At 53.9% G+C, this 23,049-nt stretch overlaps 1 protein-coding gene across 2 annotated transcripts; it reads left to right on the top strand.

Moving 5' to 3' along the window:
- Positions 1-21,866, top strand: PALD1 (phosphatase domain containing paladin 1). Of its 2 annotated transcripts, XM_041405034.1 has the most exons (20): positions 1-90; positions 6,912-7,109; positions 7,233-7,335; positions 7,527-7,706; positions 7,783-7,947; positions 8,034-8,194; positions 8,335-8,410; positions 9,026-9,174; positions 9,259-9,355; positions 9,461-9,565; positions 11,951-12,046; positions 12,211-12,345; positions 13,713-13,829; positions 14,340-14,519; positions 15,358-15,555; positions 15,818-15,958; positions 16,501-16,572; positions 16,688-16,828; positions 19,102-19,257; positions 21,561-21,866. In XM_041405034.1, exons 2-20 carry the CDS (start codon positions 6,922-6,924, stop codon positions 21,708-21,710), a joined length of 2,610 nt encoding a protein of 869 aa, XP_041260968.1. In that variant the 5' UTR covers positions 1-90; positions 6,912-6,921; the 3' UTR covers positions 21,711-21,866. The 2 variants fall into 2 exon arrangements, with proteins under 2 accessions (XP_041260968.1, XP_041260969.1); XM_041405035.1 differs by lacking the exons at positions 1-90; positions 13,713-13,829.
- The last annotated feature ends 1,183 nt before the right edge of the window (positions 21,867-23,049 follow it).

Below are 23,049 nucleotides of genomic sequence, written 5' to 3'. Positions count from 1 at the left end.
CTGCGCTCCCGCCACCGCTCCCGCCGCCCCCATGGGGCGCCCGACGGCGCGGCCGGCCCGGCGCGGGAGCTGAGCCCGGAGCCCCCCCAGGTACCGTATCCCCGCCGAGACCGGGCATCCCCCCTCTCCCAGCCGGGCATTCTCCCCCCGACCCCCGGCACTGGGTGTTCTCCCCGCTCCAGCCCCCGGCACCGCGCATCCTGCCCCGCTCCGCGCCCCATCCCGGTCCCGGGCCGCCTCCCGCCAGCGCGGGGCCGAGCATTCCCCGAGCCCCGGACCGCGCATCCGCCCCCCGGGACCGGCTGTCCCTCTCCTGCCCTCCCCGGGGTGCTGGGGCGCGTTTCCCGGCCCGGTGCGGTGGGAAGGGGATGGAGGGGGCAGGAGCAGCCCTCCGGGGGGTTTGTGATGGGCACCCGGGGGGCTCCTTGGGCGGGGGGTGCCCCCCAAGCCAAGGCAGGCGGGACAATGGGGGGAAGGTTTGTTTTGCCCCTGGAGCACAGACCCCACAGCGTGGCCATGAGGTGCCCCGGCCGTGGCGAGGAGAGTTTATCCAGAGCCAAGTCTGGGCTTCAAACCTCTGGAAAATAGATGGGTCACTAGTTCTGAGGCCCAGCATGCGCCCCGCGGATGGCATCCTCCCACCTCTCCTGCCTTTGCAGTTGCGTTTCCTATTTAAAAGGGGCTTTTCTCTCCCTCTTTTGGCCTGGAAGCCGGCCCCACCGGGCTGGGAGCCCAGCGCGGCTGTCGGCCGATGCCGGCTGTGCCTGCTGCGACTCCAGAGTAAGTTTTGGGATTTGCATCTCTTGGCTGTTCCTCCCTTGCACCCCCAAAGCCGCCCGGGGAGCAGGCTCTGGAAGAGGGGAGGTGCTGGGGGATGAAGATGGAGGAGGAAGAGGAGCAGATGTAGCCGAGGTCTGGGGTTTGGCTGCGCAGCCTCCCATGTTGGGAGCACGAGGGGAGCGGGAAGGCTGGGATGGGCTTCCCGGGGGATGGCGCGGAGCCCGGGGCGCTCCCACCCCCTGTGGCACCGAGTGCCCCTCGCTGCCGGAGGGGATGTCCCGGGAGCAAGGCTGCCAACCCTCGCTGAGCTCCTGCCCAGCTCCTCGGGGCTGAAAACTTCCAGAAACCTCATCCAGGCTGCGTTTCCGATGGCTGCCGGACTTTTCCGGACCTGCTTCCCTGCCCTTTCCCCGGCGCATCCTCTCCGTGCTGGGGGAGCCGACACCCCCTCGTCTTCCCGCAGCGCTCCTGGCCGTGGCACCCCTCACATCCCGAGCTTGTTTTTCTCCCCTGGATGGGAGAAAAGAGCGGGTTTTGGGGTGGCTGGGCTGGGGGCAGGCAGGCATTGCCTGAGGAGGAGGAGGCAGCCAGTCGGTGGTGGGACATTTCCTTCCTGGAAGGCAGGAAGTGATTATGTCTTTGCACGGAGCCTAAAAATAACGGGCAGGTCTCTGCTGCGAGCAAAACTCCCCTGGGATTTGCTTGATTTTTTGCTTTATTTATTAAGAGAGCGGGGCGGGGGAGAGGAGATCTGAGATCCGAGTCCTGCCGCATCCCAAACCACGCTGCTTGGCGTGCATAAGGTGCTGCTTGTCCTGGGAAAGGTGCGGTCTGCAGCGCTTTCCCGGCGTGGAAAAGCGGCCCCGTGTAAAAGGAGCCGTCCCGCTGCTCCGGCAGCCTTCACCCCGTTGGGAGGGGAGCCGTGGTTAGCTATGAATAGCACAAAATCACAGCCCTCGCCTTCCCAAAACGCCCCGGCCGGCTCCGCGTGGCGCTGGCCGTGCCGGGATTGCGAGCAGGGGGTTGTGCTGGGGGGGACAGGCTGACATCCTTGGGGACACCCTGCTCCCCCTGCCAGCCAGAGCGGGGTCACACCGCAGAACCTCCGGCGGGGAGAAGCTTGGCAGCTCTGCTTTGGGTGTGGGGCTGTGGTGCTTCCTGGCGGGCTGGGGACTGGACAAAAGCTTTGCCCGCAGGTCGCTGGTCTCTTTGGAGATGCCCCCAGCCTTTATCTTCATGTTTTACGGCTTTTTGTTTTGTTTTTTCTTTGTGCTACCGAAAGGAAACCCTTCAGGCGAGTGTGCTCGCAGACCTTGAAACCGCTGGCAGCACAGCTGGCAGCACTGGCGTTTCCGAGTCAGGGCTTTGTTCCTCTTCCCGTTGCTGCTCCTTGATGAAACCCCTCACCCCAACAGCAAGCAGCCCAAGCATCTCCTGCCTGCCCAAAAAGCAGCACCCCAGGGACAGATGGAGCCTGCCAGCAGGCCTTAAAAGCTGTGGGGTGTGAGGCAGCAGTTACAGGTGGGCTCTTTGTAAAACCCTGGAGTCACTGAATGGTTTGGAAGGGACCTTAAGGGTCATCCCATTGCACCCTCTGCCGTGGGCAGGGACACCTTCCACAAGACCAGGTTGCTCCAAGCCCCATCCAACACTTCCAGGAGCGTAATTCCTCCTAGGCTGTGCTTAGCAAGGCAGGTTAATTATGCTGATTAATAATGCAAAGCAGGTTTGTGAAGAAGGGCTGCAGCCTGGATACCATTCCCAATGGATTCTAGCATCCTCCTCATGGTGGGGAGCACACTGGCATCCCCATTTTTGGGGTGACTTTTTTTCTCCTCCATTCCCTGTCTCAAACAGCTTTCCCTGGCTTCAGGCTGGGGGCTTTTAAGTCAAGTAACTAAAGGCAAGTTGGTCACATGGAGGATGGGGATGTGGCACTCGGTTTCCTGCCAAAAAACAGGAGCATGTTGGGGAGGGGGTGTGAAGTGCCTGATCCTCATTATTCTGGATGCTCCTGCTTGGGTTTGGGGGCAGGCATCCCACTGGTGCTTTCCTGTGGTGCTTGGCAGATGCTGGTGGGGGGATTGGCAGCACCGATCCCTGCCTGACTGGGAAATACCTCTGGACTTTCTAGGAAATGCTGCTTATTTAGTTACATTTTTGGCCATTGCCACCAAAGGATGAGCTCGTGAGGATGCAGTCGCTTTTGCTCCTTTAAAGATATTAATAAATCAGTCAAGGCTTCCAAAAGCAGAGCTGTCTGCTGCAAAGTTGCCTTTTCCTGCCCGTGGCAAAGTGCTTTTGGTTGATTTGAGGCGTTTTGGTTCTTTGCCTTATTTTACCCTCTCGGCTCAGTGAGTGGACAACACGTTCCAAATCATCCTCAGCTTAATGTGTTATTTCTCACCTTTATTTTTTGTTTTATTATGTGCTTTTAAGAAGCCAGGCCGCTTCCTTCCGGCATCACCTGGAACAACAGGAGCCTGGTTCCCATGCAGCCTTTGCTCTGGGATATCTCCTGGCACAGGCAGGCTGTCCCAGAGAAGGTGATTGTGTGGGATTTCATTTTCGCTGTTTTTTTGAAGAGGAGGGTTAAAGAGCACGCCGGGGCGGGGGGCTCAGCTCCAGCTCCGCTTCCTCCGGGCTCTGGTGATGCCCCTCCGGCTGCACCGGAGCTTCCTGCTGGCCTGAGGTGTTTCCTGCCTCCCTGCTTGGCTCAGCAGTGCTCCAGGGGTGCCCCTGGGTCCCCCGAGGTTGCATCCATGCTGACTCCACGCTGAAAAGCCACAGGGGCTGCCCCACACCGAGGAAGGATGGATGAGTTAGGAGGATGCTGCCATTGCTGCTGCTTCTTCCCAAAGGGCTTTGCTTTTCATTTGGAGGAGCTTTAAAAGCTATAAAATGTCTCGAGGATGCACGGAAGGGGATTTATTTGATTTATTTCCTGCTGACAATGAGGCGGCCAGGCAAGTGCACGCTTCCTCCTCGGCGCGGTGGCCGGGGCAGATGCATCCTGCAGCTGCAGCCTGACCACCTCCCACTATATTTAGTCCATTGTTTGCTCCAGCTTTGAGTCCTCGCCAGGTCCCCGGGTGTGGGAATAACCCCTGGGCCGGGTGGAGGGTGGGAGAGGTGGGAAGGCGGAGGGCAGAGCGTTGTTACAGCTTGGTGACTTCGGTGGGAGAGGCTGCGGCACCCGCACGCACAGGATCCCTTGGCACGCTCAAGTGGAATTCCTGGGATGCTCCTGGTGGCTCCTCTGGTATTCCCTGTCCGGGCTTGGCAGAGCTGGGTGTTGTGAAACAGGGTCTGGAGGGGAAGGGAAGCACTTCTGCCCTGCCCACCCGGAGGCTCCGCTTTCTCATTAGGCAGCAGGAATAATTAATAGGCAGCACTTGGAATTTAGGGAAAACACCTGGAGAGGAGCACTGCTGGTTTGTTTGGTGGGATGCCCTCTGCAGGGTGTTGGTTCTTTTGGCAGCTGGGGAGAAAATGGGTTCTTTTTTCAGGAGCCTTGGCCGTGATTGATCTCAGGCTTGGCTTTGGGATCTGTGAAGGGATGAGCTGCTGGCTGGGGGAATATTTCTGGGATTTGTCCCCAAAAAAGAAGGGCAAGGTGTAGAAAGGAAGCCAGGATGCTGTGCAGGGGGATGTTGTCTCTGTGTCCTCTCTCTCCTAGGAAGAAAACCCCCAAATACAGTGTGGTGAAAGGGAAGGGATGCTCAAAACCAACCCTTCAAAACCAGCCCATGCCAGCTGATGGCTAATGACATCGTAAACTCCACGTGGCTTGCTTCCCAGCCTGCTAACCTGGAATCACAGAATCCCAGACTGGTTTGGGGTGGGAAGGGCCTTAGAGATCATCTCGTTCCACCACCCTGCCATGAGCAGGGACACCTTCCACTAGACCAGGTTGCTCCAAGCTCCATCCAGCCTTGAGCACTTTGAGAGGCATCGACAGCTTCTCTGGGCGTCCTGTTCCAGTGCAGGAACATCTCATGGTGTTGCTAACAGTGACCAGTGATGGGGAAAATGATGATATTTGGGCTAATTCAGAGCCCTTTGGTGGGCTGGTCCCAGCCAGGCTGCGCCCTGGCCTCCTGCTTCCCTTGGCTGGCCTGTGATGGTGGCATCTCCTCCTATTGCAATATTTGGTAAAGTTTTCAGCCAAGATCATTTTATCTGTTTTCCTGAGGTAGGGTTTTGCTTCCCTACCCCTCCCAGTTTGTGTCCCAGCTTGCAGGGTGGAAACTGTGGGGGTGTAAATCATCCTGCTCCCATCAGATGCAGCAATACCAGTAAATAGCTGCTCCCATTTGGATAACACCAGCAGCACTTCCCTCTTCCCATGGCTTTTTAGAGCAGTTCCCTTGGCTTCCCTCAGTGCCCACTTTGGGTAATTTCGGTACTTTTCTTGCTTGGTTTTGCCTGCCCAGCCTAAGCAGGGAGTAGGGGAAGAAGCTGAGATGTGATTTCCTCTCTCCATTCATTTTGTGGTTTGAAAGACAATTTCCAAATCTGCCCGGTGTCTTTTATGCCTGTTATTTCTTGGTGTGGTTTGTCGGGAAAAGAAAATATCCCTGGGGGTTTTAGGGTGAAAGTGGGTGTTTGGGGAGGGGAGAAAGACAAAAGAAATACAGAAGCTGCCTGCCTTGGAACTGGGGGGTGGAATCCCATCCTGCAGCATGGGGATGGCTGGAGCAAACCCAGAGGGATCGATCCAGCCCACTCTTGAAAAGATGCACCCATTCTGAGCAAGATTAGGGAAAAAAAGCATCCTGGCTGGATGCCCCATTCCTGCTTGCTGCCTGAGCTCTCCAGAGCGCTTGCTCTGAAACACTCAAAACCTCCCTATTTTTTTTTTTTTCTTTATTTTTGCCCTCACAGTGTTAACATGAAAGAAACACTCAAAAGGACTTTGGAGAAACGACACTGGCCTGAAACAGATGTTTTTGTTTTCCCCCCACTCTGCTCTGGTGTGTAAAAGAAACCAGGCTGCCTAATGGTGCAGAAAATTCACAGTAGAGCAACAAGTTTTCCGAGGAGCAGGGAAGGAAGATGGGGAGGAGGGGAAAACGTGTGCCTGGGCACAGTGGTCTAGAAATAGCACATTTTCCGCAGGCCTTTCCCCCCACTGGAAGCATTTGCAGCTGCTGGGGGCATCACGTTCGCTGGGATCGCAGTAAGGGATTGCTCCTGGGCTGCCTGTAAGGCAGGAGGAGCAGCTGCAGAAGGGTTGGTAGGGCTGGGTTAGCGCCATTCCCGGTATTCCCAGCGCTGAGCATCGCCTCGGAGCAGGTACCGTCCCCTTTCGGGTGCTGCCAGGGCTGTTCCCATGCAGCACAAAGGAGGTTTTACTGGGGACTGTCTCGTTGGAGTGGGCAGAGTTCTTGTCTTTTCCAGGCTACCCCTTTGCCATCCCTGGCTTTGTTGGGAGGCCGGGATCCGGCCCTGGCTGGCGCAGACAGTCGGCTCATTGTCCCAGCCCGCTGGAGTGTGGCGGGATGCTCCTGGCCGCCGCCAGCCTGGCCCTTTTCATTCCATCCTTGTTCAGGGATGAGCTCCCTGGGGATGGAGCAGGGGCTGCTTTTGGGGTCCCTGGGTGCTCCCCCGGGGTGGGGGTGACCGGCTGCTGTGCAGGCTCCTTCCAGGCTGGCACACACCCGAAATGGCCAAGCACCCAGTAACACGTGCTCTCTGTTCCAGAGTTTTCCGTGCGGGGAGGGACTCGGGAATGGTGCGTGGGTGCTGGGAAAGCGGGGGACGGGGCTCAGGCTGTCCAGTGCCATGTGCTGACTCGGCAGATTTTAGGGACCGGATCCAGCATCTCGCCCTTTATTCCCCACCTCCCTCCTCAGCCCTACTTTCACCTCCCCGATGGAGCAAGCTGCATGGCAGGCAGGAAGAAAGCCTTTTGTGGGAGCGGGAGGGAAAGGGCTGGCTTAGCCTTCCTTCCCTGGCCGGCTGTCAGCAGGGGGTTGCCCTGTGCCTGCCTGGGATTTTCCCATCCTAAATCAGGGGTGGCTGAAAATTAAATTCCTCCTGCCTTTTCTTTCTTCCCCTACCTCCTTGTTTTGTTATTTTTTCCCCCCCTTTCCTCGCTCTGCTGCTCTCTGCCCGCCCCGGCGCAGCTGCCCACGGATGATGGGTACGACGGCCAGCGCGGCACAGCAGGCGGTCTCGGCATCCCCCCTGGAGAGCCGGGCGCCGGGAGACGGCAGCATGGAGGACCAGCACTCCCTCAGCATCCACTCCTTCCAGACCCTGGGGCTCCACAACAGCAAGGCCAAGTCCATCATCACCAACAAAGTGGCGCCCGTGGTCATCACGTAAGTCCTCAGCAGCCTCCAAATTTCTGGGTTTCCCCAGCCTCTTCTCTAAGTATTGGGGTTTGTTTTGATCTTGCCCTATGCCATCATTTTTTTCCTTTACCCACCTGTGTGCTCTTGCAGGTACAACTGCAGGGAGGAGTTCCAGATCCACGATGACCTGCTGAAGGCCAACTACACGGTGGGACGCATTTCTGAGGCCACGCTGGAGCACTACCTGGTGCAGGTGAGCATCTCTGCTGCCAATTTCATCACCCAGCTCATTTCAGCCTGGGCTTTGGGGACCTCAGGAGTTTTTTAGGGGAGCTCATTTCAGAGATCACATAGAGAAAAACCACTTTTACACTCCACCGTGTTGAAGTCCCACCTCACTCAAATCCACTGATGTCCCACCTTCTCTCTTCTGATATTTTTCAGGGGAAATACTTCATGGTCAGGGATGTATATGGAAAATTAGATGTTTTGAACACTACTGGCAGCTGCGGCGCTCCCAACTTCCGGCAGGCCAAAGGAGGTTACGCCGTGTTCGGGATGGGGCAGCCCAGCCTCAACGGCTTCAAGCTCGTGCTGCAGAAGCTGCAGAGAGAAGGCCACAAGGTTGGTGGGAGGGTGGGAACTGGCATGGAAAAAAGCCAGCAGAGCTTTTAGACAGCCTCTCCCCTGCTCTTTGCAGGAATGTGTCTTCTTCTGTGTCCGTGAGGAGCCCGTGGTGTTCCTGCGGCTGGAGGGGGACTTTGTGTCCTACACCCCCCGGGGCAAGGAGAACCTCCACGAGAACCTGCAGCACCTGCAGCGGGGCGTGCGGGCCGAGAGCCTGGAGCTGGCCATCCGCAAGGAGGTGAGCTGGGATGGGAGAAGGGCGCGCATCCCGCGGGTCAGAGGCCAGCGGAGGGGTTGTGACGGGGCTTTTCCCGTCTCCCGTAGATCCGCGACTTCGCGCAGCTGAGCGAGAGCGTCTACTACGTGTACAACGACCTGGAGCGGCTGCGGGACGAGCCCCACGCCGTGCGCGTGCAGTGCGACGAGGACATCCAGGTCACCGACGAGGTCTATCGCCGACCTGTCTTCCTCCAGCCCTCCTACAGGTCCTTCTTCCTCCTCCTCCTCCTCTTCCTCACACGTGGGCGGGGCTCTTGGCACCCCTTAAGCCACGTGTCCCCCGTGGCGGTGGGGATGAAGCCCCTCCGCGGTCCCATCCTCACGAGGGCTGTCCCCATCCCGGCAGGTACCACCGGCTGCCCCTGCCCGCCGAGGGAGCCCCTTTGGAGGAGCAGTTTGATGCCTTCATCCGCTGCCTCAGGGTGAGCAAAGGGAAAGCACCCGGTCCTTGGGCCTCCTTGGGGTGGGGTTTGCTCCTGTGATGTGTGGAGACCACGGCTGCCTGAGAGCATCTTCTGGTTTTCTTAACTCTGCCTGTTAGAGGGTGCCTGTGCCTGCAGATCCCACTCGCCTTGCTGTAGGATCCTGCTGGAGAAGTCCATGTTGTCCCCACCTCATCCCTACCCCTGGCTAGAAATGACCATCCCTGGCCACCTCCAGGCAGCTCTTCCCTAAGTGGCTTTGGCAGGAATGATCTGCCTTTGGTGCAAAGGTTTTTAATGTCAGAGCTGCTTTTTTTTTAACATTCTAGAAGATGAGATTTCAATGGGCTGGGAATGAGTTGTGGGAACATCTCCAGTGGGGTGGACAGGCTGGTGGATAGAGAGGGCACTGGGCAGGGGAATGCAGTGGGTGGGCCACCCATTGTCCTGTGCTGCTCCATCCACCCCATCCCCTGAGCAAAAGGGAGGTGCCACCCACCCCTCCATGCATGGCCTCCATCCCAGCCACCGATGGGACAGACCTGACTCTCCTGGAGGCCGCTGGGGTATCCATCCATCCGTCCACCCACCCATCCCTGTGTCCCTCCCTCCTAGGAGAGCCCCAGCCTGCTGCTGCGGGACCCCGGCAGACCCCCGCCCGCGCTGCTCTTCGGCTGCCAGACTGGCGTGGGCAGGACCAACCTGGCCATGGCCATGGGCACCCTGGTCCTCCACCACCACCGAGGAGCTGCCCAGAAGCCTGAGTAAGTGGAGCAGCCCCCAGGGTGGGACTGGGGGCATGTCCATTCTCCTGGGGCTGGTTTGATTTCCTCCTTCTCCCACGGCAGCTTCCCCCCCTTGCCCAAGACATCTCCTAGGGACAGGCTCCGGGTCATCCAGACCTTCATGGAGATGGTCCCCAAAGGCCAGCAGATAGTGGAGGAGGTAAGGAGGTGCTGGTGAACCCTCCAGAGGGAGCTGGCTGGGAGGGAGGAATGGAGATTCCCCCCAGATCCGAGGCTTACGGATTTCCCGCTTGCTCCTCCCGAGGTGGACGGTGCCATTGCCTCCTGCTCAGAGATGCACGACATGAAGGAAGCCATCTACGAGTACAAGAAGAAGCTGGAAGGGATTGGGGAGGACTATCAGATCCAGGTAATTAGAGGAGTGCTCGGATGCGAGCCATCGGCGCTGGGAAATTTATTGAGCTGTTTTTGCGCTGGGATGAGAAGAATGTAAATTCTGGAAACCCAAAGCTTCCTGTGAGCTGGAGATTTCCCAGCGATGTGAAACCTGGAAAGTTGTGGAGCGTCTCTCTTTTCCCCCACCCCCCTCAGTTGTTTTAAAAGCCATGAAATGGAGCAGGCTGGGATTGGGGGAAAACAGACTGGCTTGGGCTTTGCTACTGCTTCTGGTAGATGACCTTGGGGGCAAATAATATCCTGTGCCCTGATTTCATCAGCTCTAAAATTGGAAAATCAATATCAGCCTGGATGGTAAAAGTCCTTGGGAGCTGGGAGGGATCATTGCAAATATAGTCACCCAAGGTCAGGCTTTTCTAGTTGTAGATTTATGGTTTTTCCTGTTGTTTTGAAGAGCCATCAGGCTGGCTTTCCATGCTGGGAAGCTGTGATCTTCCCTGCCCAACCAGGGGGCTCCTCACCAGGTGATAGGAGTGCTCAAGTGGAAGTGCTGCCCTGATCCCAGTTTCTTTGGAGATTGATTTTCCCATTTAAATGTTGAACGTGGAGTGGAAGTGCTGGAGCTGGTTGTAAAGAGCAATCTTGTACCAGGTGCCCTGTGGCAAAAAAAGCCCATAAAAATGATTAAGCAACAGGAAAAGAAGGCATTTACTGTCACTTTTTTGGTGCCTAGTGGCAAATCCCAAATTTTATACTCCCTGGTTCCCTTTTAGGGTGGATCTGGTGCTGCTCATGTGCTGGCAGGTTCTCTTGCACAGCAGGGGAAGGTTGGGCATGGGACAGGGGATTTTCCCATTGCCTTGAAGCCTTTCCCTGACTTTTCCCTGCTTGGGGGAAGCTGCTCTGTGTCATCCTGGACTCCTGGAAAACAAACGGCTGGGGGACTGCCGTAAATAAGCCTCAAGGAGTGTTTATTTGAAGTCTTTGTGGAGCAAGAGCAGGTTTAAACAGTGGCAAGGGGCCAGAAAAATGCACTGGGGACACATGGAGGGTGAGGAGGGGAGCGGGGATAATGCTTAGTCATCGGAAAACCAGCCTGGACTTCTTTGTGTTGGGGTGGTACTGGGTGAGCTGGTTGGTTTTGGAGGGAGGAAGGGCTTTTCTGGGCACGGAGGAATGAGGTCTGTGGCTGTTGGTTTCTGCCTGGATTTGGGGGGCAGAAATAGAGATTTAAGCCCTCAAGTGATGGAGGTGCAGGTGAATCCTGGTGTGGGATGCTGAGCAGCCAGACTCCCACAATACCTGGCTTTCCACGGCTGAAACCTGAGTGGATCATTCCCCTTTCCACCCACAGGGTGAATGTGAGGAGGTTTGCCTTGGGTGGGAGCACTGGGCTGGATTTTCTTGCAGGAATCCAAGTGCTCGGGAAGCAGCACCTCTCTGCTGTCGGTGCTGCCGGCAAACCTGGCACAGCTCCATCCCCACAGGCTTTGTTTTGAGTTTCCAGAGCAAATCCCACTGCCTTTCCTCTTGATAAATGAGTGCAGGCCGGATTTCTCTTGTGGAGAACAAGTAAATATTCATGAGTCAGCCACGTAACGTCAGGGATGAGCAAACCCCGCTCGCCGAGCTGAGCCCGGACGCAGCCCCTTCCCACAGGGTTTTCCATCCTAGCCTGGGAAGTGGGCTCCCACAGGCTCTCTGGGGATGCTTGTGGATGCCATGCTAGGTGTTCCTTACCTGGTGCCAGGTTAATTTGTTGGATGGGATGCTCAGAGGTACAAAGACCCCCCACTCCCGCCAGCTGAGGTTTCTGAATTATGGAAAATTCCATCTCCTTCTCTGGGAGGGGATGGCTGTGGTGGAGAATACGCTGGGTTGTGGAGGTGATGTTAAAGAGGAGGAGGAGGAGGAGAGCTTGCTGGAAACATAGGTGTCAGGATGCTTCTGGACATGGAAAAGGGAGACATTGGAACTGAAGGATATTGCAGGGTGTGTGGTTGGCACAGGGCCCTCTCTCCCCAGGGATGCCACTGCCTGAGCATTTCATCCAAAGGCCGTGGAGGTGGCTGGAATGGGGGCAGGACCTTGCATTTTCCAGACCCATCCCCTTGGGTTTGAATGTCCCAGCTGGACAGTGTGTCCATGTGACAGCATGGACTGGTTGGATCTGCTCCAGGTGTGTCCTTGTGTTAAGGGAAAGCTTTTGTTTGGAGCTGAAATGTGAATTTATGCCTTGGAGCATCATTTAATATGGGAAACTGGAAATGTTCCATTAAAAAAATAAAACTAATTCATCCAAAGTGTCTGCAGGGCTTTTTCCCAGCCTCCTGGAGTGCTGTGGGCCGCAGGACTGGTCAGCACTGAGCATCACAGATTCCCTGTCCTTTGCTTCCAGGGGAGCAGCACCAAAGAGTATTTCCTGCAGAGGACTCTGCAGAGCCTCGAACGCTATTTCTACTTGATTGCCTTCAACTACTACCTTCACGAGCAGGTAAAACCCGCCAGAACAGCCCAAAACCTTCCTTGCCCTCTTCTTTTCCGGCTCCGTGGTGCGGCGGGAGGGCGGGGGCTTCCCCCTTGGAGTTTCCCACGCGGGTTTTCTCGGCGGGGCAGGGGGATCAGAGCCCAGGCTGATGGTGCCTCCCCCGCCGGCAGTACCCCCTGGGCTTTGCCCTCAGCTTCAGCAGGTGGATGTGCCGGCACCCGGAGCTGTACCGGCTGCAGGCGGGCACGAACTGCGCGGAGCTCACCGTCACCACCGAGCTCGTCACCAAGGGCGCCCGAGTGCTGGTGAGTGGCGCTGCAGAGGTGGGACTGGCACCTTGGTGGGGTGCTCACCCTCGCAGAGGTGTGGGGGGCTGGGAGAACCCCCCTAAAACCCCGCTAAGCCTGCGGTGTGCTAGCCTCAGTTCTCGCCTGGCGACTCCAAGAGGTGAATGCTGCAGCTCCGTGGTCTCGTGCAGGTTAAAGCTGTGCTGTCTTCTGGCACCCGCTTTGTCCTTGTATGGGAATAAATCATGCAGACTCTGTTTTCTTCATGGTGGAAAAAGCCCGTTCTTTAGTCACACAACTCGTTTTTATACCGTTTTACAGACCTTGTGTGTGGCTCCAATTGGTCGGTAGCGTTCTTGCCAATTACTTAACTGGTAATTAACAAGTTGTTACCCTCGCTCAAATCCCTGGTGTGTACATGCAGGAAAAGTGGTTTGTGAGAGATAGTTTTCATTTTTCTATCTAATGGTGTAAAAACACTGTTGTTTTTTACCCAGGAATAGATTGCTATGCTACGGAACTGCTCACCCCAGGATTGCTTTCACATGGGAGCTTGCAAAGGGCTAGCTTCCCTTACAAGAAATGACAGGCCAGCCAGAGCAGACCTGATTTTTGAGGCCTTTTTCTTATAATTTTTTCACTTTACTGCATCACCCTTGCCAGATGGATGACAGAGAGCAGGTTGCAATTTTAATAAAGGAAAAAAAGGAGGAGATGTTGCCACATTATATTATTTCAATATATTAATTAATTCAAAGCAAATTAATTCAACTCAGCTGGCTCCATAAACTAGCCCCTGGGCTGACTGACAGGAACTTCAACCAGTTACGTTCCTTCCTAAGCTGCCAGCATGTCCAGGATTTGGGGAGAGTAGAAGATCAGACCTATGAGCTCTCCAGGCCTGGTTTTTCAAATGTCCTTTATAAAGAAGGGCTTGAGAATAAACTCCTTCTGTTGCCACATGAACATGGGGTGAGGGGTTCTCTTTGTCTCCGAGCCAGTCCCCCTGCTGCATTCACAAAGGGTTTCCCTGTTGTAGGGCAGGTGTCCTGGGGTCTTGGGGCTGGCACCCTCAGCAAGGATGGAGCTGGGTGGTTTTAGAGTCCCTTCCATGTGAGGATAGATGTGTGGCCAGAGATGCCTGTGCACGTGGATGTGTCTGGAGCATCCTGTGACGTGAGCCTGGGCAGCATCCTGTGACGTGGGGCGGAGGAGGCTGGGGCTCTTGGTGCCTTGTGCTGCAGGAAGAGCCTGTCCCACCTTGGAAACGCAGCTTTGAGCCCTGGCTGCTGCCGAAGGAAAGGTCTGGGGGCTTGTCCTGAGCGGGGTCTGCAGAGCTGAGGGTGGGAAGGGGCATCCCTTGCCTGGCCCTTGCTCCGTTCCAGGTGGCGGATGAGCGCTTCTGCCCGGATGTGCTGAGCACTGCCAAGGAGATGAGCGTGGCCAACTTCCGAAGGGTGCCCAAAATGCCCGTCTATGGGACAGCACAGCCCAGCTCCAAGGTGAGGGACACCACCTCATGCTGGGCAGGTGTTGTATTTGTGGGGTGCCCCGACGAAGGAAGGAATGGTGAATCTGACTCCATGTTCTCAGAAGGCTAATTTATTATTTTATGATACTGTATTATAATAAGGAGCACCATACTCAACTATACTAAAGAATACAGGAAGGATACAGACAGAAGGCTAAAAAGATAATAATGAAACTCGTGACTCTTTCCAGAGTCCTGACACAGCTTGGCCCTGATTGGCTGATAAATCAAAATAATTCACAGCAGAATCCAATGAAACAATCACCTGTTGGACAGACAATTTCCAACCACATTCCAAAGCAGCAAAACACAGGAGAAGCAAATGAGATAAGAATTTGTTTTCCTTTTTCTCTGAGGCTTCTCAGCTTCCCAGGAGAAAAATCCTGGGTGAAGGGATTTTTCCAGAAAATGTGAATGTGACAGGCAGGGATCCCGCATTGGCTGCCAGCCCTCTCCTCACCCTTTCCCACCCTTCCCTTAGAGCCTGGGCAGCGTCCTGCGGTACCTGACGGATGCCAAGAGGAAGCACTCCCGCATTGTCTGGATCAACCTCCGGGAGGAAGCCGTCCTGGAGGGCAATGAGCAGATCTATACCCTGCGGGAGCCTGGCCTCCTGGAGGAGCTCATCCCTGTGCCTGCTGCCTCGCCCCAGCAGCTGGAGGTGAGCTCTGGGAGATGCTGGGTGCTGTGGAGGTTCCCAGGAACCCTCATGGGTGATTTCCACAGGATTTCATAGTTCCTCGCCCTCTGGAGCTGCTGGTTTTGTTTTCCTCTGGGAGCAAGGGAGCAAAGCAGAGATCTACCCTGGAAGAATTTATAGCATGCCTTGAGAGCAAGGGTAAAAGGCAGCTGGGGAAAGGGGAGCGGATGTTCCCAGCTGGATTTCCAGGGGAGACAGGCAGTGGGGGAGCTTGGCTGCCAGCAGCAGCGTGGCTGCATGGAGGAGTGCCTGGTGAGGAATGATGCTCCTGGGGCTCCCACCAAGCACAGAGGGTGGGTCCTTGGCAGAACTGGTGGCCAGGACCTGGTGTGGGGTCTGGGGTGTTCACCTGTGTGGTTTTTGTGGGGGTTTTTAGGACAAGGGAAGAGATTAATTTGACTATGTTTTTAGAAGATTGATTTATTATATTATGATATTACATTAAAGAATGCTATACTAAACTATACTAAATAACAGAGAAAGGATACATCAGAAGGCTTAACAAGAATGATAAAGAAAATTTGTGACTGACTCTTCAGAGTCCGACACAGCTCGGCTGTGATTGGCCATTAAGTAAAAACAATTCACATGCTGGATAAACAATCTTTAGACTACATTCTAAAGCAGCAAAAACAGGAGAAGCTGAGGCTTCTCAGCTTCCCAGAGGAAAATCCTAGGTAAGGGGATTTTTCCAAAAAATATGACAGTGACACACCTGCATCAAAAAACATTGATTAAAATCCTAATTAAAACTTAGGAGGGGCGGGTGTTACAGCGAGGGTTTCTCTGTCCTCTGCAGAAACTGGAGGCTGCTCTGAAGGGGGACCTGCTGAAGTGCCAGAAGTGGCTGGAGGTGTACCTGGAGGCAGAGAAGCAGATGAAGATGTTCAAGAGCTGCCTGACCACGCAGGAGATATTCAGCCAGCAGAAGAATTCCTGCCAGGGACTCACCTACCGCCGCATCCCCATCCCCGACTTCTGTGCTCCCAAGGAGCAGGTACCCAGGCAGGGATGGAGCTGCTGCCTCTGTCCCAAGCCAGCCCTGATGCTGTGCAGGAATGTCCCCTGGGTGCTCAGTGCTGGTGGGGTGCTTGCCAGGGCAGGGGGGGATCCCCAGGAGATGCTGCATGCAGAGGCTCTGTGCCTTCAGGTGGGCAAGGATGGAAACAAGGATTTCAGCCTGGAGGCTGTAGGACAGAGGGGACCCCAAGGTGAGGAAGCCCTGCATCCCTAAAAACCCACTGGCTTCATCCTGACAGGACTTTGACCGGCTGCTGGAGGCCATGAAGAGCGCCCTGGCCGAGGACTCGCGGGCAGCCTTCGTGTTCAACTGCTCCAGTGGCCGGGGCAGGACCACCACGGCCATGGTCATCGCTGTCCTCACCCTGTGGCACTTCACTGTGAGTACAGGGGGCTGCAGCAACCCCTGGTGGGGTTCCTGGGGAAGCTCTGGAGAGCCCGTGGCACAGCCAGAGGGTTGAAAGGAGTGTGGGCAGGGTCAGAGTGGACTGTGGGGTGGACATCTGTGTGCTCTCATTTGCCGTGCCTAACTCCCAGTGAGCTCCAGAAGTCTGGATGAATCCCTGGGAAGGGAAATCATGGAATCATGGAATAGTTTGGGTTGGAAGGAACCTTAAAGCTCATCTTGTTCCACCCCCTGCCATGGGCATTGACACCTTCCAGTAACCCAGGTGCTTCCAAGTCCTGTCAGCGTGGCCTTGGACACTTCCAGGGATCCAGGGGCAGTCCCAGCTTCTCTGGGCACCCTGTGCCAGGCCCTGGAACAGTCCTCTGTCTATCCAGACATGTGGCTCCCTCCTCGGGCAGGGGTGAAATATTCATGTGGTGTGCCGGCAAAGGCAAGGTGGGGGATGCTGGGCTGGGCACAGGCTCTGCATTTTTGTGCAGCCCATAATGACCCAGTCCCCTCTGGCCACCCCAGGGCATCCCTGAGATGAGTGAGGAGGAAATTGTGAGCGTGCCCGATGCCAAGTACACCAAGGGGGAGTTCGAGGTGAGTCCTGGGCTCTCCCTCTGCCCCCTGCAGCCACAGCTGCTTCTTGGGAGGGGCGGTGGGACAAGGCAGGGAGGCTCCTGGTGAAGCCCTGCTGCTCCTGCCCGTGCTCCAGGTGGTGATGAAGGTGGTCCAGCTGCTGCCTGACGGTCACCGGATGAAGAAGGAGGTGGACATGGCCCTGGACACGGTCAGCGAGACCATGACCCCCATGCACTACCACCTGCGGGAGATCATCATCTGCACCTACCGCCAGGTGAGCCCCTCTCCCCGGGCACCGCGCCGTTCCAGGGGCTGCAGCCGGCCCCTGCGACCAGCCCGGCCACAGCTGCCTCATTCCCCAGGCTGGAGTGTCACCAGGGAGGTGCCAGGGCTCTTGTGGTCACCTTCACCCAGAGCTGTCCCTTGCTGCACTGCATCCCACATCCCACCCAGCATTCCTGTCCTGCAGCATCCATGCCATGCCATGCCATGCCATGCCATGCCATGCCATGCCATGCCATGCCATGCCATGCCATCCCATCCCATCCCATCCCATCCCATCCCATCCCATCCCAGAGGCACAGCCGGCAGAGGGCAGAGCTGCTCTGTCCCGCTCCACTCCTCTGGCTCCTCAGAGTTTGGGAAGGAGATTCAGCTTTGGGAAAGGGAGCTGCCCCTGGGAATGGACTCCATGGCCAGTTCAGCCTGTGCTCCACAGCCCTGTTTTACTCTGTGGAGCTGATGAAGAAGCAAAAAGGATTATTTTAACCAGATTTGGGATGCTTCAAACCTGTGCAGCTGTATCGTGGGGCCTTGGAAGGGCAGAGCCCAGGGCCTGGTGTTATTCCTGGGGTGGTTTGTGCCACATCCCGCTGGCAGTTCCTCACTGCAGCTCTTGCTGCAGCTGCCACTGATCCGTGTTTTCAATTAAAAGCCACCAACGATTCATGGAGGGAAGAAAAACCAAAATGTTCAATCACCCAGGAATATCTGCAGCTTCCTGGGGGTTTGCTTCCTGAGATCCTCTGCATTTTTTTGGGGAGCTGGGAGAGAAAACCTCTGGAGACCTAACTATTTGCAGACGTAGCAAATATTAATTATTTATAGTCGCATTTATTTTTATTAATTTATCTTTATTCAGGATAAGTACTTTAATTTAATTTTGGCTTTCCCTCCTTTACTATGGGCATGTGGGGAGTTTCACCTGCTTGGCTTGTTTTTTTTCCTCAGTGATGGGCAGCTTGGGGAAGAGAATGATGGGAATTGTTGGGGTTTTGGGAGCCTGCTGGGAGATGCTTTTCAGGGTTAGGGCAAACAGAAGGATGGGAAAGGTGTTTAGGGGGCTTGGTTTGGTTTGTTCTGACCTCTTCCCACCCCTAACTGGGAGGAAAAAATAGGAAAATGTAGGAAAATATAAATAATGGGATAAAAGATAAATGATAGGATAGTAAGATGGTAAATAATAAGATAATAGAAGAAAAATAGGATAATAGAATAAAATGAGAAGTAATAGAGTAATAGAAGAAAATTAAATAGGATAATAAAAAAATGAGAAGTAATAGGGTAACAGAAGAAAACTGGATAATAGAAGAAAATAAAATGGGATAATAGAATAAAATTATAAGTAGCAGAAGAAAAATAAATAACATAATAGAATAAAACAATAAATAATAGGATAAAAAATAAGTAGGATAATCTAACAACATGGTAAATAATAGGATAATAGAATGAAAAATAAAAAGGGTAATACAGTACCAGGATAAATAACAGGATTATAGGATTTACTTTCTACAAATACTGGCACACACAGGTGGAGGAGACACCTTTTCCCAAGGGCAGAGCTGGAGTGAGGAATTGCTGCTTTTTGGGGTGGCCTGTGGGATCAGAGCTCTGATTTATTAGTATTTATTAATTCCTAGAAAGGTCAGCATGCAGGGCTTAAAATAATGGCAATAATAATGCTACTAAAAATACTAATAAAATTACTGTATAATTACATACAATACATATAATTACATACAATATCTAATAAAGCAATAAATAGAAATCAGGAATGCATGAACACTGTAGTATATATAAAACATATAAGAGATATATTTAAGGCTGGTGGAGGGATCTCTGCTCTAGTGGAGTCCTGCTCCCTCTCCCTCTCCCTCTCCCTCTGGAACCAGAGGCTGAATCCAGGTGGGAATGCCTTGCAGGGAGATGTTTTTCCCTGGGGAAGTGCTTTACAGTCCAGGAACTCATGGTTTGGGGTACAGTTTGTACCTGGCTGCCTATTCCTGCTCCTGCCCCCCACGTTTAGCCATCCCTCACCTGTTTCTGAGCTCTGGGAATGTTGTACCCGCTGGAAACCACAAGGAAGTGAGAGCCTGGAGCGCCAAGCCCAGCAGGAGCGGGCTGGACGGATGCTCTCATTTCTGTCCCCAAAGTGTTCCTCCCTCTTCCTGTGCCCTTCCCAGGCTTCTCCCAGGGCTGTGGCTGAGGGTGGGATGCAGGATGTCCCCTGGGGGTGCCACAGGTGCCTCACTCTGTTGTTCCTTCCAGGGAAAGTCGAGCAGGGATGAGCGGGAGGCGCGGACGCTGCAGCTGAGGAGCCTGCAGTACCTGGAGCGCTACATCTTCCTCATCCTCTTCAACGCCTACCTGCACCTGGAGAAGAAGGACTCCTGGCAGAGGCCCTTCAGCCTCTGGATGCGCGAGGTGAGGCTTTCCCAGGCTGACACCTCGTGTTTATGTGGGAATTTACTGGGAAGCAGGCACCCATCCTTAACTTACACCTGATTTCGGGGCTTCTTGGGGCATCGTCTGTGCTCCCTTTGCTCCCTGGCTTGGTGGCTCTCATGGAAAGCCACTGGAGATGGATGGCATCCCACCACATGGAGGGAGAGCTCTCCCACCCCAAACCTTTTTTCCCCTGGTTTGTTTCCCAGGGATTTTGTTGTGGTTGCAGCATCTCGGGCTGGGGTTGCAGCATCTCTGCCTGGGCAGGACAGGTGGGAGGTCTGGGAGGGTGGGATGGTGGCACTGGATATCCAGGGGGATTGGGAACCAGCTGGAAAAATGGAATGGGGGCGAGTGAGAGACCCTAAATGATCCTTATGGGACGGGGGCAGGCTAGGTAAGAGATCCTAAATTACCCATATTTCCTGCTTGGGGGGGATGTTGGTGCTGGGTTTATTTGGGACACGTTGATTTGAGTGGGAATGTTGGGGGGGGCTGTAAATTTCCCTGGAAAAGGGACTTTGGAGGTGGTACAAGTGCTGTGGGGGGCATAGGGGTGTGTGTGCTGGTGCCTGGGGGGGTTCTTCTGCGTAAAAGGAGAGTCAGGGTGGAGAAGAAGAAAATGGGGATATGGCAAATTTATTATTTTTATTATTATTATTATTATTATTATTATTATTATTATTATTATTACTACTATTATTATTATTACCATTATCATTATTGTAATGATAATTATTATTTGCTGCTATTACTATTACTAATACTAAATTTTAATTATTTGTATTTTTTAAAATTTTATTATTGCACGACTGTATCTTATTATTTTCACTCTCAATTTTTGTTCTTTTATTGTGTTACTTCTATCGATGCACCCTATAATTTCACTTGTTTTTTTTATTTATTTTGTCATTTCCATCTCTTACTTCTATTACGGTGCAGAGAGTTTTTCTCCCTCTTCCCGGCCGGCGCTGCTAATTCCTATTGGCATCTTTGATCCATCCGGCGGGAGATGAAAGGGCGGAGCTGGGGCCGGAGCGGTGCCCGCCCCGCCCTGGCATCCCGGTTATGCCGGTGTTTGCATTGCCGCTGGGGCTGGAGCAGCTGCTGGCGACATTTGGGATGTTTGCTGGTGGCTGGACGCGGGAGGCCTGCGGCTGAGTGCAGCAGTTTTTAATGCGGCACTTTTTGGGGCTGCATCCTTTCATGCTGCCTCTTTTGGGGCTGTATCTTTTAGTGCTGCACCTTTTGGGGCTCCATCTTTACTGCTGTGCCTTTTGGGGCTCCACCTTTAATGCTGTATTTTTTAAAGCTGCACCTTTTTGGGCTGCATCCTTTAGTGCTGTATCTTTTGGGGCTGCACCTTTAATGCTGTGTTTTTTGAAGCTGCACCTTTAGTGGTGCACCTTTTGGGACTGCACCTTTAATGCTGTATTTTTTAAAGCAGCACCTTTTGGGGCTGCACCTTTAGGGCTACACCCTTTAGTGCTGCACCTTTTGGGACTGCACCTTTAATGCTGTATTTTTTAAAGCTGCACCTTTTGGGGTTGCACCTTTTAGGACTGCATCCTTTAATGCAGCACTTTTTGGGGCTGCATCCTTTAGTGCTGTACCTTTTTGGGGCTGCACCTTTAATGCTATATTTTTTAAAGCTGCACCTTTAGTGCTGCACCTTTTGGGGCTGCACCTTTAATGCTGTATTTTTTAAAGCTGCATCTTTTGGGGCTGCATCTTTTGGGGCTGCATCCTTTAGGGCTGCATTTCCAGCACATGGATTTACATCTGCCCTCTCTCCCTGATTTTGCTGGAGCATCTTTTAGTGCAGCATCTTTTCTTTTGGCGCTGCATCTTTTTGGAGTGCAGCCCCAAAAGGTGCTGCCCCTTTTAATGCCATCTCCTGTTTGTGGGGCTTCCATCCCCTCCTCCCCACTCCCCCGTCTGCTGGAGGGGAGGGAAAAACATCCAACCTGTGGATACAAGGAGCCTTTGACCCCCGGGGCGCCCCTTCCCGCTGCATAATCCCCGCGTTTTTAGCAAAAACAAGGCGCCATTGTAGCTTTTTGGCAGGAGGGTGCCAAAGCCAACAAACCCTGCGATGGCTGACCCCAGCAGCAAGGAAGAGGCTTAGAAAATGGATAAACTGGGGCTGGAAAGAGGCTGGGGGGAGGTGAAGGGGGTGCTAGCCAGGATGGTGGGGATGCCGGGGATCTTCACCCCGGAGGTGGCAAAAGCATCCCCGGGGTGGGAGTGGGCTCCAATCTCCCTTGTCCCTCTCTTTCCAGGTGGCAGCAGTGGCTGGGGTCTACGAGGTGCTGAACCAGCTGGGATTCCCGGAGCTGGAGAGCCTGGAGGGCAAAGCCCTGTGCACGCTGCGGGGCCGCTGGCAGGCGCAGGGCGCCACGTCCCGTCCCTTCCGCGGGGACTTCGTGTAGGATGGGGCCCCTGGGGTGGGGAAGAGAGAAAAAAAACCAGACTGTTTTCCCCAAATCTGAGGGTGTGGGGAGGGAGGGGCGAGCCTCGAAGCTGCCTTAGGACGGGAGGATTTCTGGGGTTCTTTTGGACGCAATAAAAATGTTGTAAATTAAAAATCGAGACCTTCCTCACTTTCTCCCTGAGGCAGCACGGCATTTACACAAATTTATATATTTGTACACACAGAGGTGTGTTTATGTGAACAAACACACACATGTACATGTCTATAAACACATAAACATATATATATATATGGTTATATTTTTATGGCTCCATGTATATACGGAGCCATAAACACCAGCAGCCAGAATTAGGACTCACAGAAATCCCAGTCGCTTCAAACCTGGGTATTTTTAGGGCTTGGGCATATTTGTTGGTTCTTCCCACCTCTTTTTAGCCGTGGGTGCAGCTGTGGGAATGGCAGCTGTGGTACCCAGTTTTGGGGTCCCACTTCCCCCTGCCTCGAGCAAGTTGAGCGCCAGGGTGGTGCTGAGGGGCCTGAGCTGCTCAGCAGAGGCATAAAAGCAAAATTAATGCTGGGGGGTGGGGTTCCTTTGTTTTTTTTTTAAGGAAAGAGTGAAAGATGGAGTTAATCCAAAGAAGATGATAGAAATGAGGGGTCCCAGTGCCCCGCTGGCCTCACGGCGGGGTGAGAGGGGCTCGGGGAAAGGCTCCAGGAGGGAGGAGAGAGCAGGATGGGGAGCGCAGAGCGGGAGCACACGCTCCGTCTGTCCCAGCAGCCGCTTTCATCCGCCGCCAGTGGCGGGAGGTGGCAGAAATTCAAAGGTGGAGGCTGGAAAGAAAAACAAGGTTTTAAAATAGCAAAGCTCTGCTTTTTCTTCAGCCTTGGCTGTGACAGACCCAGGTCCCAAGGGGTCCCTCGTTTTCTTTTTTTTGGCTGAGCCGCACATTTGGGGGTGCGATTTCAAATTTTTTTTTTCCTTTCTTCAGGCAGAAATACCTTCCTGAATGTTTTGCCCCTCACTGAGTGTTGCAGTGTTTGGATAACTTGCTGCTGATGCAGTCAGACAGTTGATTGAGTAATTTCAAGAGGCTGTTGATGCTATTTTTCTTCTTTTTTTCCCCTTCTTTTTTCCCTCTTATTTTAGTTTTTAACGGAGCACATCCTCTCTGTCCTCACATCCCCATTTATTCTGCCTTACTAAAGCAATTACCTGCAGGCTCTTTTGCTGCAAATCCTTCTCCTGCCCCAGCAGCAACTCTTGGAAGTCCTGCCTATTAGCCCTGTCTTAATTAGGCAGAGTTTTTAATTGCTTAGGAAATCCCAGCCTCTTTTAA

This window comes from Onychostruthus taczanowskii, unplaced genomic scaffold (genome assembly GCF_017590055.1).
Source record: "Onychostruthus taczanowskii isolate IOZ18803 unplaced genomic scaffold, ASM1759005v1 scaffold22, whole genome shotgun sequence".
Lineage (NCBI taxonomy): Eukaryota > Metazoa > Chordata > Aves > Passeriformes > Passeridae > Onychostruthus > Onychostruthus taczanowskii.
The sequence above is the reverse complement of the archived record's forward strand: the minus strand, read 5'-3'. Positions and strand labels throughout refer to the sequence as shown.

Bases quoted from the DNA above. Each gene is read 5' to 3' on its own strand.
- PALD1 (XM_041405034.1), top strand. From the start codon at position 6,922: ATGATGGGTACGACGGCCAGCGCGGCACAGCAGGCGGTCTCGGCATCC. The intron at 8,195-8,334 runs GTCCTTCTTCCT...CCATCCCGGCAG, and splicing joins TTCCTCCAGCCCTCCTACAG to GTACCACCGGCTGCCCCTGC. The intron at 16,829-19,101 runs GTGAGCCCCTCT...TGTTCCTTCCAG, and splicing joins TCATCTGCACCTACCGCCAG to GGAAAGTCGAGCAGGGATGA.